Genomic DNA, 18,568 nt, shown 5'->3' with positions numbered 1-18,568 from the left:
AAAAAAAACGTGTAAAGTAGTGAGGTTTACCTGCTTCAAGAGCAGTTTGGCTATTTCACGGTGATCATTGATTGCTGCAATATGAAGTGTTGTAAACCCATCACTTTTGGTAACATTCAAGACATCTCCAGCTTTTACAAGAAGCTTTTCCACAGCTCTATAAAGCAGAACACACAATAATAGAGATGTATGTTTAAAGCATGTAATAAGTCCAATGGCAAAAAATATAATCAAAACGCAATACAACAACGCAATACAACAACGCAATTAAAAGTGCTTGCAGGAATGGAATTTATTTTATTATGCTTAAGTTGATTTCACAAGGATACAGACAGCTCTGTTTATCTAGGGGCCATTGTTAACAACTTGGGTGGCGCCGAACAGGACATCCGGAGTAGGTTAGGCAAAGCTATGAGTGTCATCTACTTTCAAAGTTGTGTAGAGCAGGTGAGCTCCGCCGAAACCTTCATGTGGCATTAACCTGGGCACCGAGCGGGAAAAGAAGTAGAGGTCGACGGCCAAGGGAAACATGGCGGAGAACGGTGAAAAAGGAACGCGCTGAGCTGGGACTAACATCGTTGGCCGCAGCAGCAGCTGTGGCCAATAATAGGGACCGATGGAGAACATTAACGTCCGGCCCTATCCCCCACCCAGGGACAAGGAACTAAGAGAAGTTGATTTTACATCATTTCCATCTGGTAATGGGGTAGCAGGGATGGAAGTGATGCAGTGATGACGGCGCACGCTTTGCACCAATGTAACCGATTTTAGTACCCGGCGTCATACTTGGGTTGAGTTTGTTGTTGGTTCTCGTCCTTCATTCGAGGGTTTTTCTCCGGGTTCTCCGGTTTTTCCTCCCTCCACAAAAAACAACACTTCTAATTTTCAATTCGATCTGGAAACAGTGGATGAAGAACCACTACGTGGATATGAAACTGTAAATTCCTATTTATTATTATTATTATTATTATTATTATTATTTATTATTATTTAATTTATTTACGTGGTGTAATTTACCCCCCCCCCCCCCCCCCCTATGCTTAGTCCTAAGTCTGCTGTATGGGCGCCAATCATTCTTTTCCTACATCTAGCTTGGTCATTTTTTTGTGAGTGCTTTATAATTGCATTTTACATTCACATGACCATAGACTGGTTATAATCTATGGTTATTCCTTTTTCGTAATAGCGTCTTAAACAATGGTCTCTAACTTACTGTTTGTTTCCTTTAAGGATGGCGTGCTGAAGATAATTGAACCCTCTTTGATTGGATACTGTCAAAGAAAGCCTTGGGTTATCTAATAGCATATCCACCATGCTATGCTTCCTCGCAGAGATGGCATCATGGAGGGGGGTATCGCCAGCTTCATCCTGAAAACAGTCGACCAGCGTTATTAAGGACCGTTCTCATTTTTACAATAACTGAACGAATACTCGCGCGCTGATTGGCTAATTTTTTATTGACCTTTGTCAATAAGAGTACAGACGCATGAAACTCGTTGCTGACGCAATCAGCGAACGTTTTGTCAAACTTTTCAACACTGATTTAGCGCTGCATTCTTGATGAGGCGAAAACTATACCACAAAACTATAAGTCTTCAATGAGGAAGTAATTAAAATTTATCAGTTAAACTTAAGATACCATTGCAATCTGAGGGCAAAAAGATGAGGATGTTCATTGAGGATTCAGACCTAAAAATGAGCGGTGAGCGTGAATATTAACGGCTCGTGGATCTACAACACTTTGAAAATGTTATGACGTAATTGATCATCAATAACAGGACAGACGCATAAAAAAACTGATTCAATTTGATTCGTTTCAACTGGTCATTCAAAGTTCAACAACTGTGAGACAGGGATCGAGTTGTCGAGTTAATTCTACGTCCTCTCTGCAACAATTTGCCAACTGCGCTTTCCTCTCTTTCTTTGATACGGCGGGCGGCACTGTAGGTCATTACTGAATTTATTTTTACGTATCATTTTGAGGCTTCAGCTGGTTAAAATATAAGAGGAAAACGAATTCTTATAGTTTTGTTAAACTATCAATAGTAATGAAGCTTAATTCAGGCCTAACATTCCATTTCGCGAAATTTTCCAACGACTCGTTCACATATTCTTTGATAGGTCAGATCAGCCAAACACGGTTTACCATTATAATTATGCGGTAATAAATAATAAAGATGGTAAATTTTAAGCTCGGCGATAAACGATGAAGATGAAATGTTTATTATGTCACGAGCGTGGGACAACGAAAAAATCTGAGTCCCCGACGGGAATCGAACCCATGGCCTCCCTGATGCCGGTTGGGCGCTGTTGGAAAAATTGTATATAATTATCATGGTAGAATTATTGAGAGTCACCACTTGGTGCGAAAAGGTTGGCTTACAGACAGGCTACCAAAATGATTTTTTTACACGGTTTCGAAGATGCACCGGCACAGGCCTCGAACCTATGGTTTTCCGTCCACCAGTCGGACGCTCTTGCCTAGCACTGAGCTATACAAATGCCGTGTAAGCATTCATTGGACTCTGACGTTGTAAGCGCCAACAAACCTGTAGATTAACATCACACTCGGGGCACTGTGTTAGGATCCGTACGGCCATTTCATTATCTCTTTTCACTGCCAAATGCAATGCCGTACTTCCATTGTTGCCATGCTGTACATTTGGGTTGAAACCTTTCTCTAGTAAAAGCTTCAGTGCTTCACCGCTTTGGTCCCTGAATTAAACAGACGCGGTCATTAGTAAAAAAAAAATGAATATGTTGCAGCGGCCTTTTTTTAATAATACTTGAGAAGCATAAAAACGTAAAAAGGAAATTCGGGCTTCCACGGGATTTGAACCCATGACCTTGGCGTTTATCGCTGTTAACGATCCTCCACAAAGTTTATAAAGCCACACTGGTGATTGGTAGCAAGATGAATTGTGGGTTTAAATGAATTTCAGGCACTTAATTTTTAAACCTTATTCCCTTATATACAACGTTAACGAAATAATGAACAGTTGTGAGCCACGACATAAAAGCTGGGGAAAAGCAAATACATTTATTTTAAAAGCGCGAGGAACGGTATTCCTATCTCCCGAGCCCTCGACTAAAAAATAAAACATAAAAAAAAATCGAAAATTTAAGGTGGCTTTTAAACCGCTCCGGAGAAATGATTTTAACTTTGCAAAAAAGTTGTACCTTAACATGCTGATCATTATTCAATAAAAGATGGGGGGGGGGGAGGGGGGGGGGGGGTCATCGGAGTCGTTTGTAAGTTATAAGCACTAAAAGCGAAAACAGGTTAAAAAGGTTAAACCGTTGCTGTGGTTATCAGTGATGTCAAGAAAATAACCGCATATGTTTATCAATGATTGGGCATTTGCTTGATACCATTTTTGTAGTGGTAACTGATGAATGCTTGTAGCGCTAACCAATCAAAGTACGAGAGCTGGAAAGGACGGAAATTGCTGAAAACTGTTGAGAGGCTCCTTAAGGGTACCTGGTTCCACATAATTATGAGAAGTCATACATTTAAAGGAGTTTTGCAAAGAGGTTAGTATGAGGTTTACAAGGCGTTACACTGAACTGCTACGTAAGCAAAAATTGCTTTTTAGTGTGTAACAAACTCACGCGTAAGTGGAATGGTGTATAGCTGTATATCCCTGTAGGTCCTGCATGTTCAAAATACAAACCACTGTTAAGTATTATTTTACAATAACTAAGCGCATTATCACATGCTCATTGGGTGAGAGCTATGGTCGATGGAAGTTTAGACCATGACAATGACGTAACCTGAAACGCAACGCAAGGCAACTTTCAGATAACTTGAGAATTTGTCGGGAATTTTTCTAAAAAACGGAGAGCGAAATTCCACAGTTTCAAGAGGAAAATAGAGTGATCTTGCGAGCGGTCACGCGTGCGTGCGATATCGCGCTTATTTCACATTCAATTCCCCGTAAAATGTTGTTTTTTGCCATGCTAAGACTTTTTTTCGAAAATAAACGTACGAATATGTGCTAGTTGAGATGAATATAAAATATTTAATTTTACTTTGCATGCATCATAAAAATTGTCCTTCTTGTTGCGCTGCTTGTATTTGCTGTAGGTTTCTGATTACTCTCTTTCTTTTTGATAAGGTTTTGGAAAGCATAATACTTTCAAATGACCGATAGCTTGGCTGCACTGCTCCGCTATTTGTGCCGCAGTTGACATGAATGCTTTGCATGGTCTGGATTGTCATGAAACTTAGAGATACAAAACTTGAGAGCTCTGAGGCTTATTAGCTAAAGTTTTGAAAAACCCTGTCATCGGGTTTTTAAGTTATAGACATATTTTGTAAAAAATATGTTTTGAAAATATGTTCAAATCTCAAAAGATTTTATTCCGACTGAGAAACGAATACCATTTTCCGTTAATTCGAACATTTTCTATTCAGGATGCAAAAATTCGAAGAAATCGGCGAAATATTTCTTGCCAAAAAGCGCGACTCAAAAATTCAACCATCACGTAAATAAATAGGATCGGGCCACCTTAAAAAAAATGTAAAAACGTAAAAGGTAAAGTCTGTGTCCGAACCAAGTGGCCCATACAGCCGGAGCCTATCCCGGTTTCCGTAGCATTAAGCGACTAGGAGTATTTCTACTCCCCCTGGATGGGATGCTAGTCCATCGCAGGGTTATCCGCAGCAGAAACTTCGCCAGTACCCATTTATATACCTGGGTGGAGAGAGTCACTATGTAAAGTGTATTGCCGAAGAACACAATGCAGTGTCCAGGCCAGGGCTTGCACCCGGGCCGTTCGACTCGGAGTCCAGCTCGCTAACCATTAGGCCACCACGCCTCGCACATATATAAAGAGTGTACACCAAGGAAAAATGTGACCGATTTGATATTTAGAGTTTTGCACTCATTTTTCCAAATTTCTTAAGCTTCATATGAAAATGGGTTTTATTTACTTGTGAAAATTGTTTTTCACGGAAATCAGTTACTTTCAAATAGACTTTGCACCTTGGGAATTTACTGGTTACAGTGAGAGAGGAAAGAGGCCGTGTAATACACTCTACAACGTCATTTGTAGCATGCCTTCTTTTCTTGCTAATTCTTGGTTTTCATGTTACGTCATAAAATTCTGAAATCACAATTCACTAGGCCTACTAAATTTTCGTTGTCATTAGACGTAAGATAAACTAAAAATATGTCTTTTTGCAAATTTCCAGATCGATAGTGTCATTCGTTTTTTAAACAGAGCATTATGAATATTTGAGTTTTCCGTCGTATGTGACATCAAGCTGAGTGCCGTGACAAAGCTGTTTTGTTTGAAAACAAGGCCTTTCCTTTCCTTTTTCAGCAGATTGAACATTTCAGATATAATACGGTGGTGTTTATGTGAAACTGTACTAGCTCATGAGCCGAAGATTGCCGCTGTTGTAAACCGAATTGAGTTCCAGATGGTTTCTCTGACATCACGGCGGCCATATTTGTGTCCCTCGGAAGGACACAGTTATGGCATCTCCATACTAAGCTTTATAAATTTGCGTGGAAAGGTTCGGCAAATAACCCGCGAACGGTACACCGCACAGAACTGAACCTTGGAGAAATTGTTTATCTATTTATCGTCTATAATATTTGAAATTCATAGCTTCTGTAGTTGAATGGTTCGAATTTATTTTTTGATTGCGTGACAGTGAAAACCAGCAATACTTTTAAATCATTATACAACAAAATTAAAAACTAGTTACCAGCGTGTTTCTACTCGCTCCTCTGTCTAGTAACTCTCTTATAACATCACAGTGTCCTTGGTGACAAGCTGTATGAAGTGCTGTATGGCCATCCTCCAATTCGTCGATCTGTAAAGTTAAACAACAATATTAATGTAGAAATTTACTATGTTCTATCCTGCTGTCGTTTTGAAGAATCGATTATTATATTAGAGGTCTATTACAAGAACAGTGCGTTTTTAAAGCGTCTTTGTCGCGGCTAAGTTCAATCTATGCGTTAAGACGTGACACGTGAAGTAACAAGCATAAAGATAAAATCAAAGATCTCTTCGAGATATCGACTTTTTTTGCATGCAGTTAGTATGAGTAGAAGGTTTATGCTGGTCATTGTTGTTCGAACATATCATGGAAGAATTCAAACGTCTTTCGATTCAAGCATTCTTTTTTTTATTTTCGCGGAGGAAATGCTGTATTTGTCAGTCGCGACGGCTGGGTGCTTTGCGACTCATATACTTTGGCTTGGTTAAAAAGGCGGAGGGAAGGCTCAGGGAAGGCTCATTTTTCCGTTGAGTGAGAAAAATAACGCCTGATCGCAGGTTAGGTTACGCACGGCAGAGTTACCTTTTGTCTCGTCAAGCAATCTTAACCCCACATTGAGAAGTAAATTTTCGTTTGAATATTACCAAAAGCCGCTTCTCCTCGCGTTATTATTTACCTTACGGCTACACATGCCATTTCTAACGACTACATTTCCAGTAAAACCGTTGCTGTTTACTTTTCTAATGACGATGCATTAACTTCTGAACAGAAGAAACGTTTAGCCTTTAGGGACGGCCATTATTTTTTTTTTGGGGGGGGGGGATGAAAAATATTGAAAAAAATTGTTTGCAGGGACTGGAAAGACAAAATAAATTGTTTGCAAAAACGATATGAATAATAAAAAATAGTAAGAATTTCGAAAAAAAAAATGTTTGCAGAGGTGCATAAACTAAAAAAAAAGTTTGCAGACGAACATTTTTCATCCCCCCCCCCCCCTCCCAAGAAAATTATGGTCCGTCCCTTACTGCTTCCACTGGAAGTAATTTCACATCAGGCTACAAAAACACTTTTAAATATCACTTAACACATTTAATGATGTTGCAATTAGCGAAGCGCACTAATGACGTCACAGAATTTGACCCCCGGCGTGAGTCAGACAAACAAACCGCTCTCTGTAAGAACAATGTATGGTTGGCGGGCACTTCGGAGGCATATTTAGCGATTCAGTTTCACAAAACCCAGGCACAAAACCATGGCCAGATTGGCTCGGAATTCGAGAGAAAGCCTTACCGGTGCAACGTAAAAAGCTTAAACCGTGGTTTGAAACAAAAGGTGTGTCAAACAGAGCGATTATTCAATAAATGTGTAAAATGTTTTACTCTCAGTTATTGAATGGATTATAAAGGCCCGATTTGCTGCCGGGATTTGCTGAAAGAAAACATTTATTTTTATGAGAAATGCAAAACGTTTACACTGTTCTTAGTGGCACATTTTGCAACACAACAGAGCTAACCTCATATTTATGCCACCACAAAATTACACAAAGAAACGCTCGTCCGATCGGTCTCCTTGCCTAACCCGAATATTTAAAGAGGTCAATTTCGTTACACAATTGTCGCGTATTTAATATAGACTGATCGAGCTCGGCAGCTGTAGCTGCAGTCTGTAATAGTAATGGGGATAAATTTAAATTATTAAAATCAAACCCTGCCGTCAATTCCATTAGAAAGGCGTTTGAATAGCATAATATTTTCGCCCTCTATCTATCATGTGTCGAAATGAGATCGGATGGCCGGCGATCAGTGCCGTCAAATTCGGGAAGAATTCTGAATTTCTTGCAACCGACGATCTTTCCGGGGCCTAAATGAAGCGAACATACAAGTGCTATCCTTTGCAATTATATAATTCGATAGTAATTCGCTATCCGCCGCTTAAATTTCTCGGCAGCCTGAATAATTTGCAGTGGGAATCAAGGTTTCATTGCCTGGGCCATTTTTTGGATACCTTCAATCTGTTTTTCACTTACTAAAGCAAAAATGTTTGGAATCTATCATTTTTCGATCCTTTCGAGAATCTAGGCCTCAAATTGTGCCTTTCTCGCCCTTTTTTTTTGTCAAGAATGCGTCCCCTCCATTCAAAGCCTTTGCCGAAACTAAAATTGTTGTCCGACTCACGCGGGGGGTATCATGCGGCGAAATCTATTTTTAGTAATAGTGCGCTTCGCTAGATGATGTTGCAATTCTAAATTGTGCAACTCAGCAGAAATAATCAATTGTCACGAAATGAGTTCCCTTTGGTTAACTATTAGCAACGGTTTAGTGTGTGAAAGACTTGTACGAGTACAAATTTGCGTTGTTAATCGTTTTAGGTTAAATTAATATTAGCGCCTAAAGACTTGTACCATGACAAATTGCGTTCTTAATCGTTTTAAACTTCGCTGCCTTCGAGCGCTGAACCCCTTACATTCTTAATTGGTTATGTGACGTAAGATTTGGGCTACTCACGTTTTTGATTGTTATATAATGTTTGTAAATTTGACAAGTCACGTTTTTTCTACAAGAACGGAAGTGCTGAAGCACAACTATAGAGTGACACTTTACAAGTCACGCGCTTTGATCACCCACAGCGGAAAGTATTCCCTTGAGAAATTAAAACAGTCCCTTGAGAGTTAACAAGAATGCGATCCCTTCCGGTTCAGATTTTACTTTTTGCTTGTAAACAAGCAAAAAAAGTCGAAAAAAAGGATAAGCCTCGACCCAAGTAGCCCATACTTACCGGGACTTATCCCGGTTTCTACCGACCGTTTAAAAATAATAAATTCCTGTGGTCCTTTAAAATTCTTGAAGTCGTAGCCGGAACTGGCCATTCGTGCATTATTAAGCGCAATTTATAATCATTTTTTCTTGTTCCAAAATCAGTGTCATGTCATTGTTCACTTATTGTCGCTTTGGTGTTTTAAAATTTACTTGAGTACATGATTTTAAAGCACTGCTCATAGAAACAGTATTTGTCGTTAATTAGATATAAAAAATACCGCTTCTGGCTGAGCATCGAGGATTTCTCTGACTCTTGAGAGTTGGTTTGTTTTAGCAGCATTCACCAGACTAAGTCTTCCTTGTTGCATGGCACGATGTAAAAAAAGATCTCTGAAGAGACCGAATAAACCTGTGGAAAGAAAAAAAAAGTGAAGAAAAAAACAGTAAATAGTTTTAAAAACTGTCAAACGGTTAATAGAAAACGATACTTCACTTTATTATTATTTTTAATGAGGTTCTTTACCTAATGGATCTTCACCGCTTGCATCATCGCTCCCCGGGCTCTGACCGGGTTCTGGTTCAGTGACATATGTCACAGCAGCTGGATTCATCATCCATTTGTCGCCTTCCACAGATACAACAAGGTCACCGCTACCATCGACCTCAAGCACCTTACCAGTGCGACCAAGGATCTGGAAATGAAAGATAGATTGCCAGATAGCTCATAAGGACTCTTACTTATAATGCTCGCGAAAGGAAGAGAGGAGAATTAGAATTTAGTCTTGGGCTTATACAACTTCGTAAGGGTTATGTGTGGGCTGACTACAACAGGGGGAGTTCATAAACGTAGTTGGGGTTTATTGGCGGCATTAAAACATCGTTCGGAGTTGAGCTGGCAGGAGACGACCTCAATGCTCTGATGAGTGATAAATCAGGTAAGAGTGCCACGATGATTAAACATTTTTACCTGCCCTTAATTTGCAAACTTTTTTTAACTGCATACACTGTATAATTTATCTTTGAAACAAAAATGATCCAAGAGAACGTCGGTAAGTATATTATGGAAAAGTCGTTGTTGACAAGCGTAGTTTGCCAAATGACACGTATACGCTTACGCTTTTAAGTTAATGTAGTTTGTGTGTGCTTTCTCGCGTTGAAAAGAGAGAAACAATCACAAGCAAACAGACAGACAAACAAAATAGCAAAAATCGTCGTGAAAGCTTACTGAGATCATTGCTTCATTCCAGCCTCCATGACCCTCTTGGAGTTCTTTAACCAAATTCTTGTCACTTTTGATTATGACATCATCACCACGCTTAAATTCTTGCATCTGTGTTAGAAACAGAATTAAACTATTTTTTCTAACATCTGTGCAATGATTACCAGCTATTATCTTTTAATCCGTAAAAATCGTAAAATGTATTGCTACTTGTGCATTTCTCTTCACTATCCTTGGCTTAACCTAAAGACTTGCATCGACTCCACATTAATATGTTATATCAGTAACCATTCGTTCGTCATTGTTCGTCCAACATTTTCAAACTTTGTACACTATGAAACTGTAATTAAAAATTAGCGGGAAAAAAGCCTTTGTTGCTTTCCAACAAATTAAATGGGCTGTGTTTGAAAAAGCTAATAATAAGAATATAACAATTGAAATGTTTCAACTATCGACAACTACGTGCAAAGGTTTACTCAACCTTTGTTAACACCGCTGGATTGTAACGCCATCTTCTGTCGGGGTATTCCACAATGACATCACCATTTGCAGTGAAATCTTGTACGACACCAACTTTCCCAATAAACTGTATACATAAGAAATGAAATACAAAGGTTTCTTTAACTAAAATGAACTGTTAAGTTGTCTTTAGGTGTGAGCTCTAGCTACGGATCCAAAGTTCTAACTACGGATCATAAGTATATTTTTCTTTTATGCCACTTTAATTCGGGCCACCGCAGTACCAATCTCACAGACTCTAAATTTCTTGCTTCGGCTCACATTTGAATACATTGAATTTGCATCAGATCAAGACATCGCTACTTATACAGTAAGAGAATGCTGTTGAAAGAAACCAGTTCCTCCCCAATGCAAATCCATTTCTCACATAGTCCAAAGCAAGGCTTCAAGAATAAGCACTGATATTGATCCGTGGAATTCCTTGCGGCTGCTTACATCACCATATTCTTCATACTCCTTGAATGCTTTCATTTGTCATGAATTAATTTATCTCAGTCAGATTTGCAGGAGATATCCAGCCTCAAAAGATGATTTCCGCAACAGACTTATAGGCTAACCATAAGAGAGTGTCTGCATTAAAATAAGCCTTGTTTTGCCTTCACCTTTTCATGTTGTAAATGCCTGTTCTCCTTTCCTTTTTTTATCCTTTTTTGCCTAATTGACAACAACAACAACGACAATAACAACAACCACGAGCAAACGGACCTTCTCCATGTCTGCGTTCCACCCTCCATGACCAGCGGATAGCTCCTGGAGCTTTTCTTTTGTCAGCTGCTGCACACATACTTTGTCACCAGTTGTGAATCCACTTTGAGACTTTTTAAACTCCACTTTCAGAGGGGATAGGTGATCTCTGTAGTAAAATCCCCCGAATGCAGGCTCGGTACACTTGAGATCAACCTTGTTGGAAGAATGGTAATTAGGTAACGAATACGTTATCTTAGCCAACAAGTTTTTACTAAAATCACGCAGATAAGAAAGAAAAGGAAAAATCTTTGTTGGTCGTGATTTTGTTTGGGCAAAAACGATTTAGGTTTCGCCTTATTCGAACCTTTAGACACTAAAAATTTGAACAGGAGTCCATTTGCTATGAACGGAAATTAAATGGAGTTGGCTTTCAAGGGGTATTTTTTTCCGAAGTTCGATCTTTTTTGCCTTACTGCATTTGTCTGATTGTGAAACCTAATGTTTCTGCATTCTTCACAAAATCAAACAGAAGTTACACATTAATTAGCTTGTTAGTTGCATATTTGCAGTTTTAGTTGTATCGCAACAGAAATGTAAGTAAGACAATTAAATTCAAGAGATAAACGTACTTTTCCATTTGTTCCAAGTCTATAAAGATTCCCTTTCGGTCCTTTCTTCCACGTCACGCGAACAGCGTCATTCTTGGAATCGTCACTCCAGCCTGTGATCTCAGTAACTTCGCCTTCCATTTCAGGGCCTTCATCTGTTCCTTTCCACTCCCAATCTGGTCCTCTGACCACCTTGGCTCCCTTAAACATCCCTCGCGCTTCAAGTTTAATGGACCCTTGTCTTGTTCCAACAGCAACGCTATAATATTTACCCCAAGCATAGTTATATCGCAAATGAAGACAATCGCACAACTGAAATTGCGTTTACTAACATCAACAAGTTTTTGCCAACAAAGACAAAAACAACAAGATCAGTAGGAGTTCTATTTATAAATTATATGTTTTGGACAAATCATTTTGTTGTCATGTTACACAGTGACAATCCCTCCTTACTTATAAGTACATGTGTTGTTTACCAAAGGAGTCAAATAAAACATCTGTGGTATTACAACTAAAGTTTCATTTTATTAAAGGAAAATTTTAAAGAAGGGCTTTTCGAAAACGTTGACACTGTCACTGCCATTGGAAACTCATAAATTAAGTGTTGTTGCGTCTTTAAGGGACTCTGGTTGACTTCATGGTTGATTTAACATTGTATTAGAATTTACCATTTTTAGTATAAAAATACAAAGATCCTTTTCCTTTCGAGTAGAGAGTAACTTTTGCACGGCTCTTGTTACGCGAATGCAAGAGAGAGAATAAAGACAGATTACCTTCGTGGAGTCTACTGAATAAGCCTAGTTCGGTAGTAAATACCCCTAGTGGACATGGCAAGGGTTATTAACGAGTAATGCACAGTAAAGGCAAATAATTTTATTATCTTAAAAACTTACCCTTTCCCGCGACTCTTGTCGATACGTTCAAAAGCATGATCCATATCATGGACATCTGCCATGTAACACATGGTACAAAGATCATAATTTGGACAGTTTAAGCAGTGCCAGCGGAAACCCACGAGAGGACCTTGATCACATCCATCACAACGAATATGCACATGCCTCACCCCTGGAAAAGACAGGCAAAGCACTTTAGACGTCAATGCTATATTATTAATCAGATTCAAAAAGGCTTGTTATATCTGGTTATTTTTTTATAGGAGCGGGGCCTGCAGTTTTAATGTCACCGTGTCACAGTGAAATACTTGAATTGAAATGAAATGAAATGAATGAATGAAATGAAATGAAATACTTTATTACAGTGTCTGAGGTATTTAGCTTAAAAAAACTAATTGTGGACACTATTTACATTATTATATATCTAAGCTATTTAAAGTTAAAATATTTACACTTAAATTCTAAGAAGAAGAAAAAAAGAATCGTACTACATAGATAAATAAATGAATAAAAAAATAAATGACAATAGAATATAAAATTTTATAATAAAAGTAGGTGAAAGATAAAAATTGCAGTTAAGAATTAAAAATTAAAAATTTAAAAATGTATATCGGCTAGCTGCATATGTCACATTTACACTCAGTTTGTATAAGACGTGTGAGGTCTTTTCTCCCAATACTGTTTTTAAAACTCGCGACATTAGGTTTCTCTCTATCACTGTAGTCTAGTTTTTTTCATAGATAAGGCCCGAAATATCGTAAAGAATGTTTTCCATAATGCATAGATTTTTTTAAATCGAGGTCTAAAATGTTTCTTCAGTGCTTGTTACAGCGTTACCAGTAGCAGGTTGTATGCATAAGCGCGAGTTAAGGCGGGTTTACAAGGGAAATTTTTGTGTAAATTTTTATGTGACAAATATATTTGTTCATGAAGATGACATAACAATTATTTGTCAGCAGTCCAAAGTTAAGTGCACCAGCAATGCCCTTGGATGGCAGAGATACGCATAGAGATACACGCACAGTGGCCAGCAGGAGTTTGGGGACCACATATGCTGACTTGTCACATTTTATATGACAAATCTTCTACACGAGCAATTTTCGTATGTGACAACTCTTTTGTCACACAAAGGCTGAAAGCATATATATTTGCCACAAAAAAAGACCAACTTTTCTCATCTACACGAGTAAATAAAAGTTGTCACATCATGAAATCGTGTTAATTCGACTTTCTGCATTTATTTACCGGTCCTAACGTGCAAACACGCACGAACAGGACAGGATAGAGTGAATAAGTACACGGCAACATAGATTTAAATGCGAAAGCATATATGGCGGTTAAAAAATTTGCTTCCGCATGACAAACAGTCACAAATGATATTCAAATACTGTCGAAAGCATAGCGGGATAGTATTCAGATTACAGAGCTTGCTTGGCTCGTATTTACATATAATCATAGTCTATAAATTGTGCTGATATAGCAAGCTGTTCGAAAGTATCTTGGCTAGCTATAGGTTGTATCACCATTAAAATAAGACATCAGCAGATATTTCATAAATAAACAATAATTTTCAGTGTTTTGTCTGCACTGCAATAAATGCTTGTAGTGCATTTTATTTGCCACGTACTACAACTGGAAACGAAACAAAACCTAACCAACAAAGGAAAGCTAATCGCATGCAAACCTGAGTGAAAGCTAACCGTTTCGTTTCGTTTCGATTCGGTGGTTTCGTCTCATTTCGTTTCGTTTCGGGGTTTTGTATATTTTTTACTTCTTTTCGGCGACGAGTTTTGGTCACGACAGAGAAATAAGTATTATTTTAAAACTAATTCACCTTGATCTGTACTATCAAACACACGAAGATCTTGTTTCCCTTCGACTCCAGCTCTGTAGTTTGCCTTTGTTCCGCAATCCCACTGAACCCATACAAGCTGTTCGGTGAAAGGTGATTTCCTGTCTTGACCGATTTGAACCACTGTTCCTACACATCCTTCGCCGCCATCTTGGTTCATCCATTTCCAGTCTCGTCCACGAACAACTCGTATACCCAGTAGATCCATTGCTATAGACACTCAGTGGTGTTTGTATAATCACAAGTTCTGCCAAAACGATGTCTTTGCAAACGAACGAGAAATATTATTAGTAACGACAGTTTGCTATACTTCCGGTATCAGTAAGCGACTGATAACATAAAATATTCTCTACAAATTTTCACTACAACACAAGGAATATTTGCTTCTCCGGGTTCACAACGCACCACCGAAATCAGTTGACGATGTAAAATGTCGAAAATGCTTCAACAGCGTTTAAAAGTGCCGTAAAAAATGCTTATGCCAATCGATTTCCTAGAAATTGAACATGGACACGCGGGGATTCCCCAAGATAGCCGTCCGATATGTGATTGGTTAATTTTAGTATTACATCATTTTTTTATTTACAAGTCACGGCATGACAATTTCGATGAATTGTCTGCCTCATTGCATTTCCAATCAAGGAAAAAGCAATGTTAACAAATTAATTCAGACCGGAAGCACTTTGAAATACAACTAAAATGCAAATGAACGAGCGAGGGGGAATGAATCGCTTCTCTTGAATTATTAAGAATAAGCACAACCTGATTTTGCCAACAGTCCGATTGCGTGACATGCCGTGTTTGTGTATGTGAGCAGTTTTCAAGTGCAATCAAGGCTAGTCAGAAGGTGACCGTAGGACATCAGGAAATACAATCGGGGCACTCGCAAACAACCGCCTTGGGAATCGAAAAAAAAATGGTCGTATAGACTAGAGCTGGTCGTTTGCGATAATTGACCCTTGTAGGCGACCACATACTGAAACAACTTACAGAAACTAGTCGCCTTCCAGTGCTTTTAACATAAAGCTTTATAGAGGCCCTGCCAGGGTAAATTCCGACAAGCGACATGGCCCAAAAAGTAGCGACAACATGCTAATAAAATCGCGACAAACGACAACCTTTATGGAAAAACTTAAATTCCGACCAGGACAAGCAATTTTACAGCGACATGAAGAGCGATAAACCAACGACACGGCACAATTTTAAATTTAGACAAGCGACACGGGAACCCCCCCTGGCAGGGCCTCTTTATACCTTAGTCGTCTTAAGCTGCGTTCACATTTAACCCGAAACATGTTTAGAATAAACCACGTTTCAACGGAACATGTTTCACCTTAACATGCTTGTTATTGCATTGTTCACATTAGGTGTAAGTTTCAAACACGTTTCATTCCTGGTGTGTAATTTATGCGGCTTCACGGTTCTTGCATAAATCTTCACCGTAAAAATATAGCTCGAAACTAAATTACAATAAAGTTTCCATTAAATCTTTGTCTTTCTGTTTATTTTTAAGCCCTAGCTTCGATGAAGCAGGGCTTTCAAGCGTTTAGCAAGAAGACAGTATTGTCCGAATTTCCGCTATCAGTCGGTAGCAGAACATTTTTATTTTGTGAAGTTTGTTTTTCATTTGCAATGCTGCAATGCTGCGCGCTTGTAGCCGCCGTCGTAAACTTTCGTGGCGATATTTTGCCAAATATTCTGCTTCCTATCCATCACCGATAATTCATATTGTATCGCTTTATTAGCCCATATTTTAAATAAACATTTGGTCTCATAGAAAGCCCAAATTTGAAGCTTTTGGGCACTCGCCTCCTCACCGCATGTCCGCCATTTTTAACTTGTTTAGTCTGATGGTGATTGAAACTACCCCACGAGATAGTTTCATTCACCATCATGTTTCAACCATGATTCGCGCAATGCACTGCCTGATGTGAACACTTTTGACAGCGAAACATGTTTCATTCGTGATCAGACTAATCATGTTTCGGCCTATATGTCAACGCAGCTTTAATCTACCGGTAACACTCTTTTTCTAGCCGTAATGATCTTCAACTCAAGACCTTTATCATCGAATATAATAAGGCCTTTGTTATATTATGGTAAAAAAGTATCCAAGTAGCGTAACCGTTTGACTAATACCCGGCGTATCTAATCGAACAAAATCAAACCAAAAATCAATCAAACCTAATCGAACAACTATCGTCGATTCGAGAATCTTCTTTGCTGTGAGTTCGATTGTCGAACCAATCGAACCAATCAAACCCAATCGAGCTCAGTCGATTTGATTGTGTTCGAAATCCGTCTCATGCAAGATAAGTAAAACACGCAGGACTAATCAGGGGGAGCATGCACCGTACAAAATGGCTGCAACAAACAAACAGAAGTTCGAAAGTTCGATTGACTTCGTACTGTCGACTGTTCGGTAATCGAACTTTTGATTTTGATCGATTGACCAAATTTTATTGTGAATTTGATCATAGTTAGTAGAGTCTCCTCTACTAACTATGGTTTGATTATGTTCGATAACCGAATTCAATAGAAAGATTGGTGTTTGATTGGGTTCGATTAACGTGTAAATGAATTGCGTGCAAAAGCTTCAAAAAAATGACTACTCGGTAATGGTAGAGGTCGATCACGGGAGAGATAATCTAATCGGCGCGTGTCGCGGGTAAAATGTCGCGGGTACAAAAAATTGTCGCGGGTCCGAAAACAAGTTATATTTTTTGTTTTATAGTTTTTCTTAAGTTTAATACCTCACGGGAGAGGTATAGCTTTCGAGAGCTTTATTTTAACCTCAAGGTGTGAGTCACCGTTCAAACGGGGTTTCACGATGGGTGTCGTAACTAGAGCTCGTCTCCGGAATAGGGGGACTCCTATATGAAACGAAAGCGGAGATGTTCGTGTGAAATTTTGAAAAGAACCCCTAAATCCCTAAGTAAGGACCAATCTGAAAGTGACTCAAGCTTTTCTTGGCCCTATATGATAACAAAAAAAAAATAAGAATATAATTTTTATTTGTACAATTCGTCGTGAGCAGACCTAGGCTAAACCATACTGCCCGGAAAACCCTAAGCGAGACCAAAAATCGGAAATTTACACCCCTAACGAAAAGCATCCCCGCCTTTCATATGCGAGTCCCCCCAGGGAGCTGGTCTCGCAAGGAGAGCTTTGACTCTACATTCATGTGCGCTTTGCCGGTTAAAATTCTTATTTTACGATTACCTAGCTATTTATTTCTTAAAACAAAGATATATATAAAATGTTTAAGCCAGACAAATAAATGCAAAGATAACCTTTATACAGACAAGGCGAATAAAAAATCAATTCTACAAGCTTGTTTTGTCGTTTGATAAAACATTAAAAAATTAAAAAAAAAATCAATTAAACTACTTACATTGAGCCCGGTTGTGTAAGCATATGTCACTACAAAGTGTTTCTTTTGAAACTTATTTTAATTTTCTGATCGTTACTTTTTTAGATTTTATTCATTTATTTCATTCAATAGTCTACTTTATATGAACTTGCATTTGCAGCAAGGGGAACTGGATTACAATACATGTAATTGCGGCTATATATTTAATGCATAATAATTTATAATACTTGCAACTCTATGTACACATTTATATACAATAGCACATCACTTATGTCAAATTACATACCTTACGATAAATATTATGCACAATTATATATAAATAAATATATACATAAAATGAATTTAGTAACATTTCTTCGGAAGTAGGTAAGGAGGATAAAATTTCAGGATGCTTGCTTGACCTTCTTCATTTGTGTGGGGCGAGTTGTGACTTGTTAGTTTGGCATAAACCAGATATTGTTTTCAATGTTTTCTTTTTTTTTTCACCGTAATGGTCATATACTTTGTCTTTATGGGTTTTAAGTAAAAGCTTAGTAAGGGAATTTCCTTTTTTTTAGCATTACGCCAGAGGCTGATATGTAAGACAAAGATAATGTCAATCAAAGGGGCTTTGTTAGCCCACTCGTGAATGAGAATACTAAATGTATTGGTGTAGAGCTATGAAATGATTCTGTCTTTTTGTGAGCGGCATGTTAGTATAGAAGTTGTTTGAAGGGAGATATGATCACGTTGGTTCCTTGTGTTTACAGCGGACGCGGGTAATCCATTCATTTTTTTTTTTTACGACAATCTATTTTACAATTTTATACGACGTCTTTTTTTTTCTTTCTCCTTTTTTTTATGAATCTATTAGAGATGCAAATCAAGTACTATACAGTACATTATTAAAAGGCAACAAAATTCGTCAGTTTGGCGAGCTTTTTG

The 18,568-nt window shown here is 38.3% G+C and overlaps 1 protein-coding gene across 2 annotated transcripts in view; it reads right to left on the bottom strand.

Annotated features, from left to right (window-relative positions):
- Window positions 1–14,749, bottom strand: part of LOC144666947 (uncharacterized) — a 29,960-nt gene extending 15,211 nt beyond the window's left edge. The window contains exons 1-13 of one of the 2 annotated variants that reach the window (XM_078528387.1): window positions 14,254–14,749; window positions 12,420–12,591; window positions 11,548–11,785; window positions 10,937–11,131; window positions 10,194–10,298; window positions 9,719–9,823; window positions 9,017–9,185; window positions 8,772–8,902; window positions 5,720–5,827; window positions 3,613–3,653; window positions 2,550–2,715; window positions 1,214–1,368; window positions 31–157 (exon numbers count right to left, since the gene is read on the bottom strand). In XM_078528387.1, the coding sequence (XP_078384513.1) occupies window positions 31–157; window positions 1,214–1,368; window positions 2,550–2,715; window positions 3,613–3,653; window positions 5,720–5,827; window positions 8,772–8,902; window positions 9,017–9,185; window positions 9,719–9,823; window positions 10,194–10,298; window positions 10,937–11,131; window positions 11,548–11,785; window positions 12,420–12,591; window positions 14,254–14,479 (1,938 nt within the window). In that variant the 5' untranslated portion in view covers window positions 14,480–14,749. Of the gene's footprint in view, window positions 1–30; window positions 158–1,213; window positions 1,369–2,549; window positions 2,716–3,612; window positions 3,654–5,719; window positions 5,828–8,771; window positions 8,903–9,016; window positions 9,186–9,718; window positions 9,824–10,193; window positions 10,299–10,833; window positions 11,132–11,547; window positions 11,786–12,419; window positions 12,592–14,253 lie in introns of those variants that run through there. The other variant, XM_078528388.1, reaches the window with a different exon arrangement.
- Window positions 14,750–18,568: the final 3,819 nt, after the last annotated feature.

Source organism: Oculina patagonica, chromosome 9 (genome assembly GCF_052425735.1).
Source record: "Oculina patagonica isolate OP01 chromosome 9, crgOcupat, whole genome shotgun sequence".
Classification (NCBI taxonomy): Eukaryota; Metazoa; Cnidaria; class Anthozoa; order Scleractinia; family Oculinidae; genus Oculina; species Oculina patagonica.
Note: the sequence above shows the minus strand (reverse complement) of the source record. Positions and strands in the feature narration are given on the sequence as shown.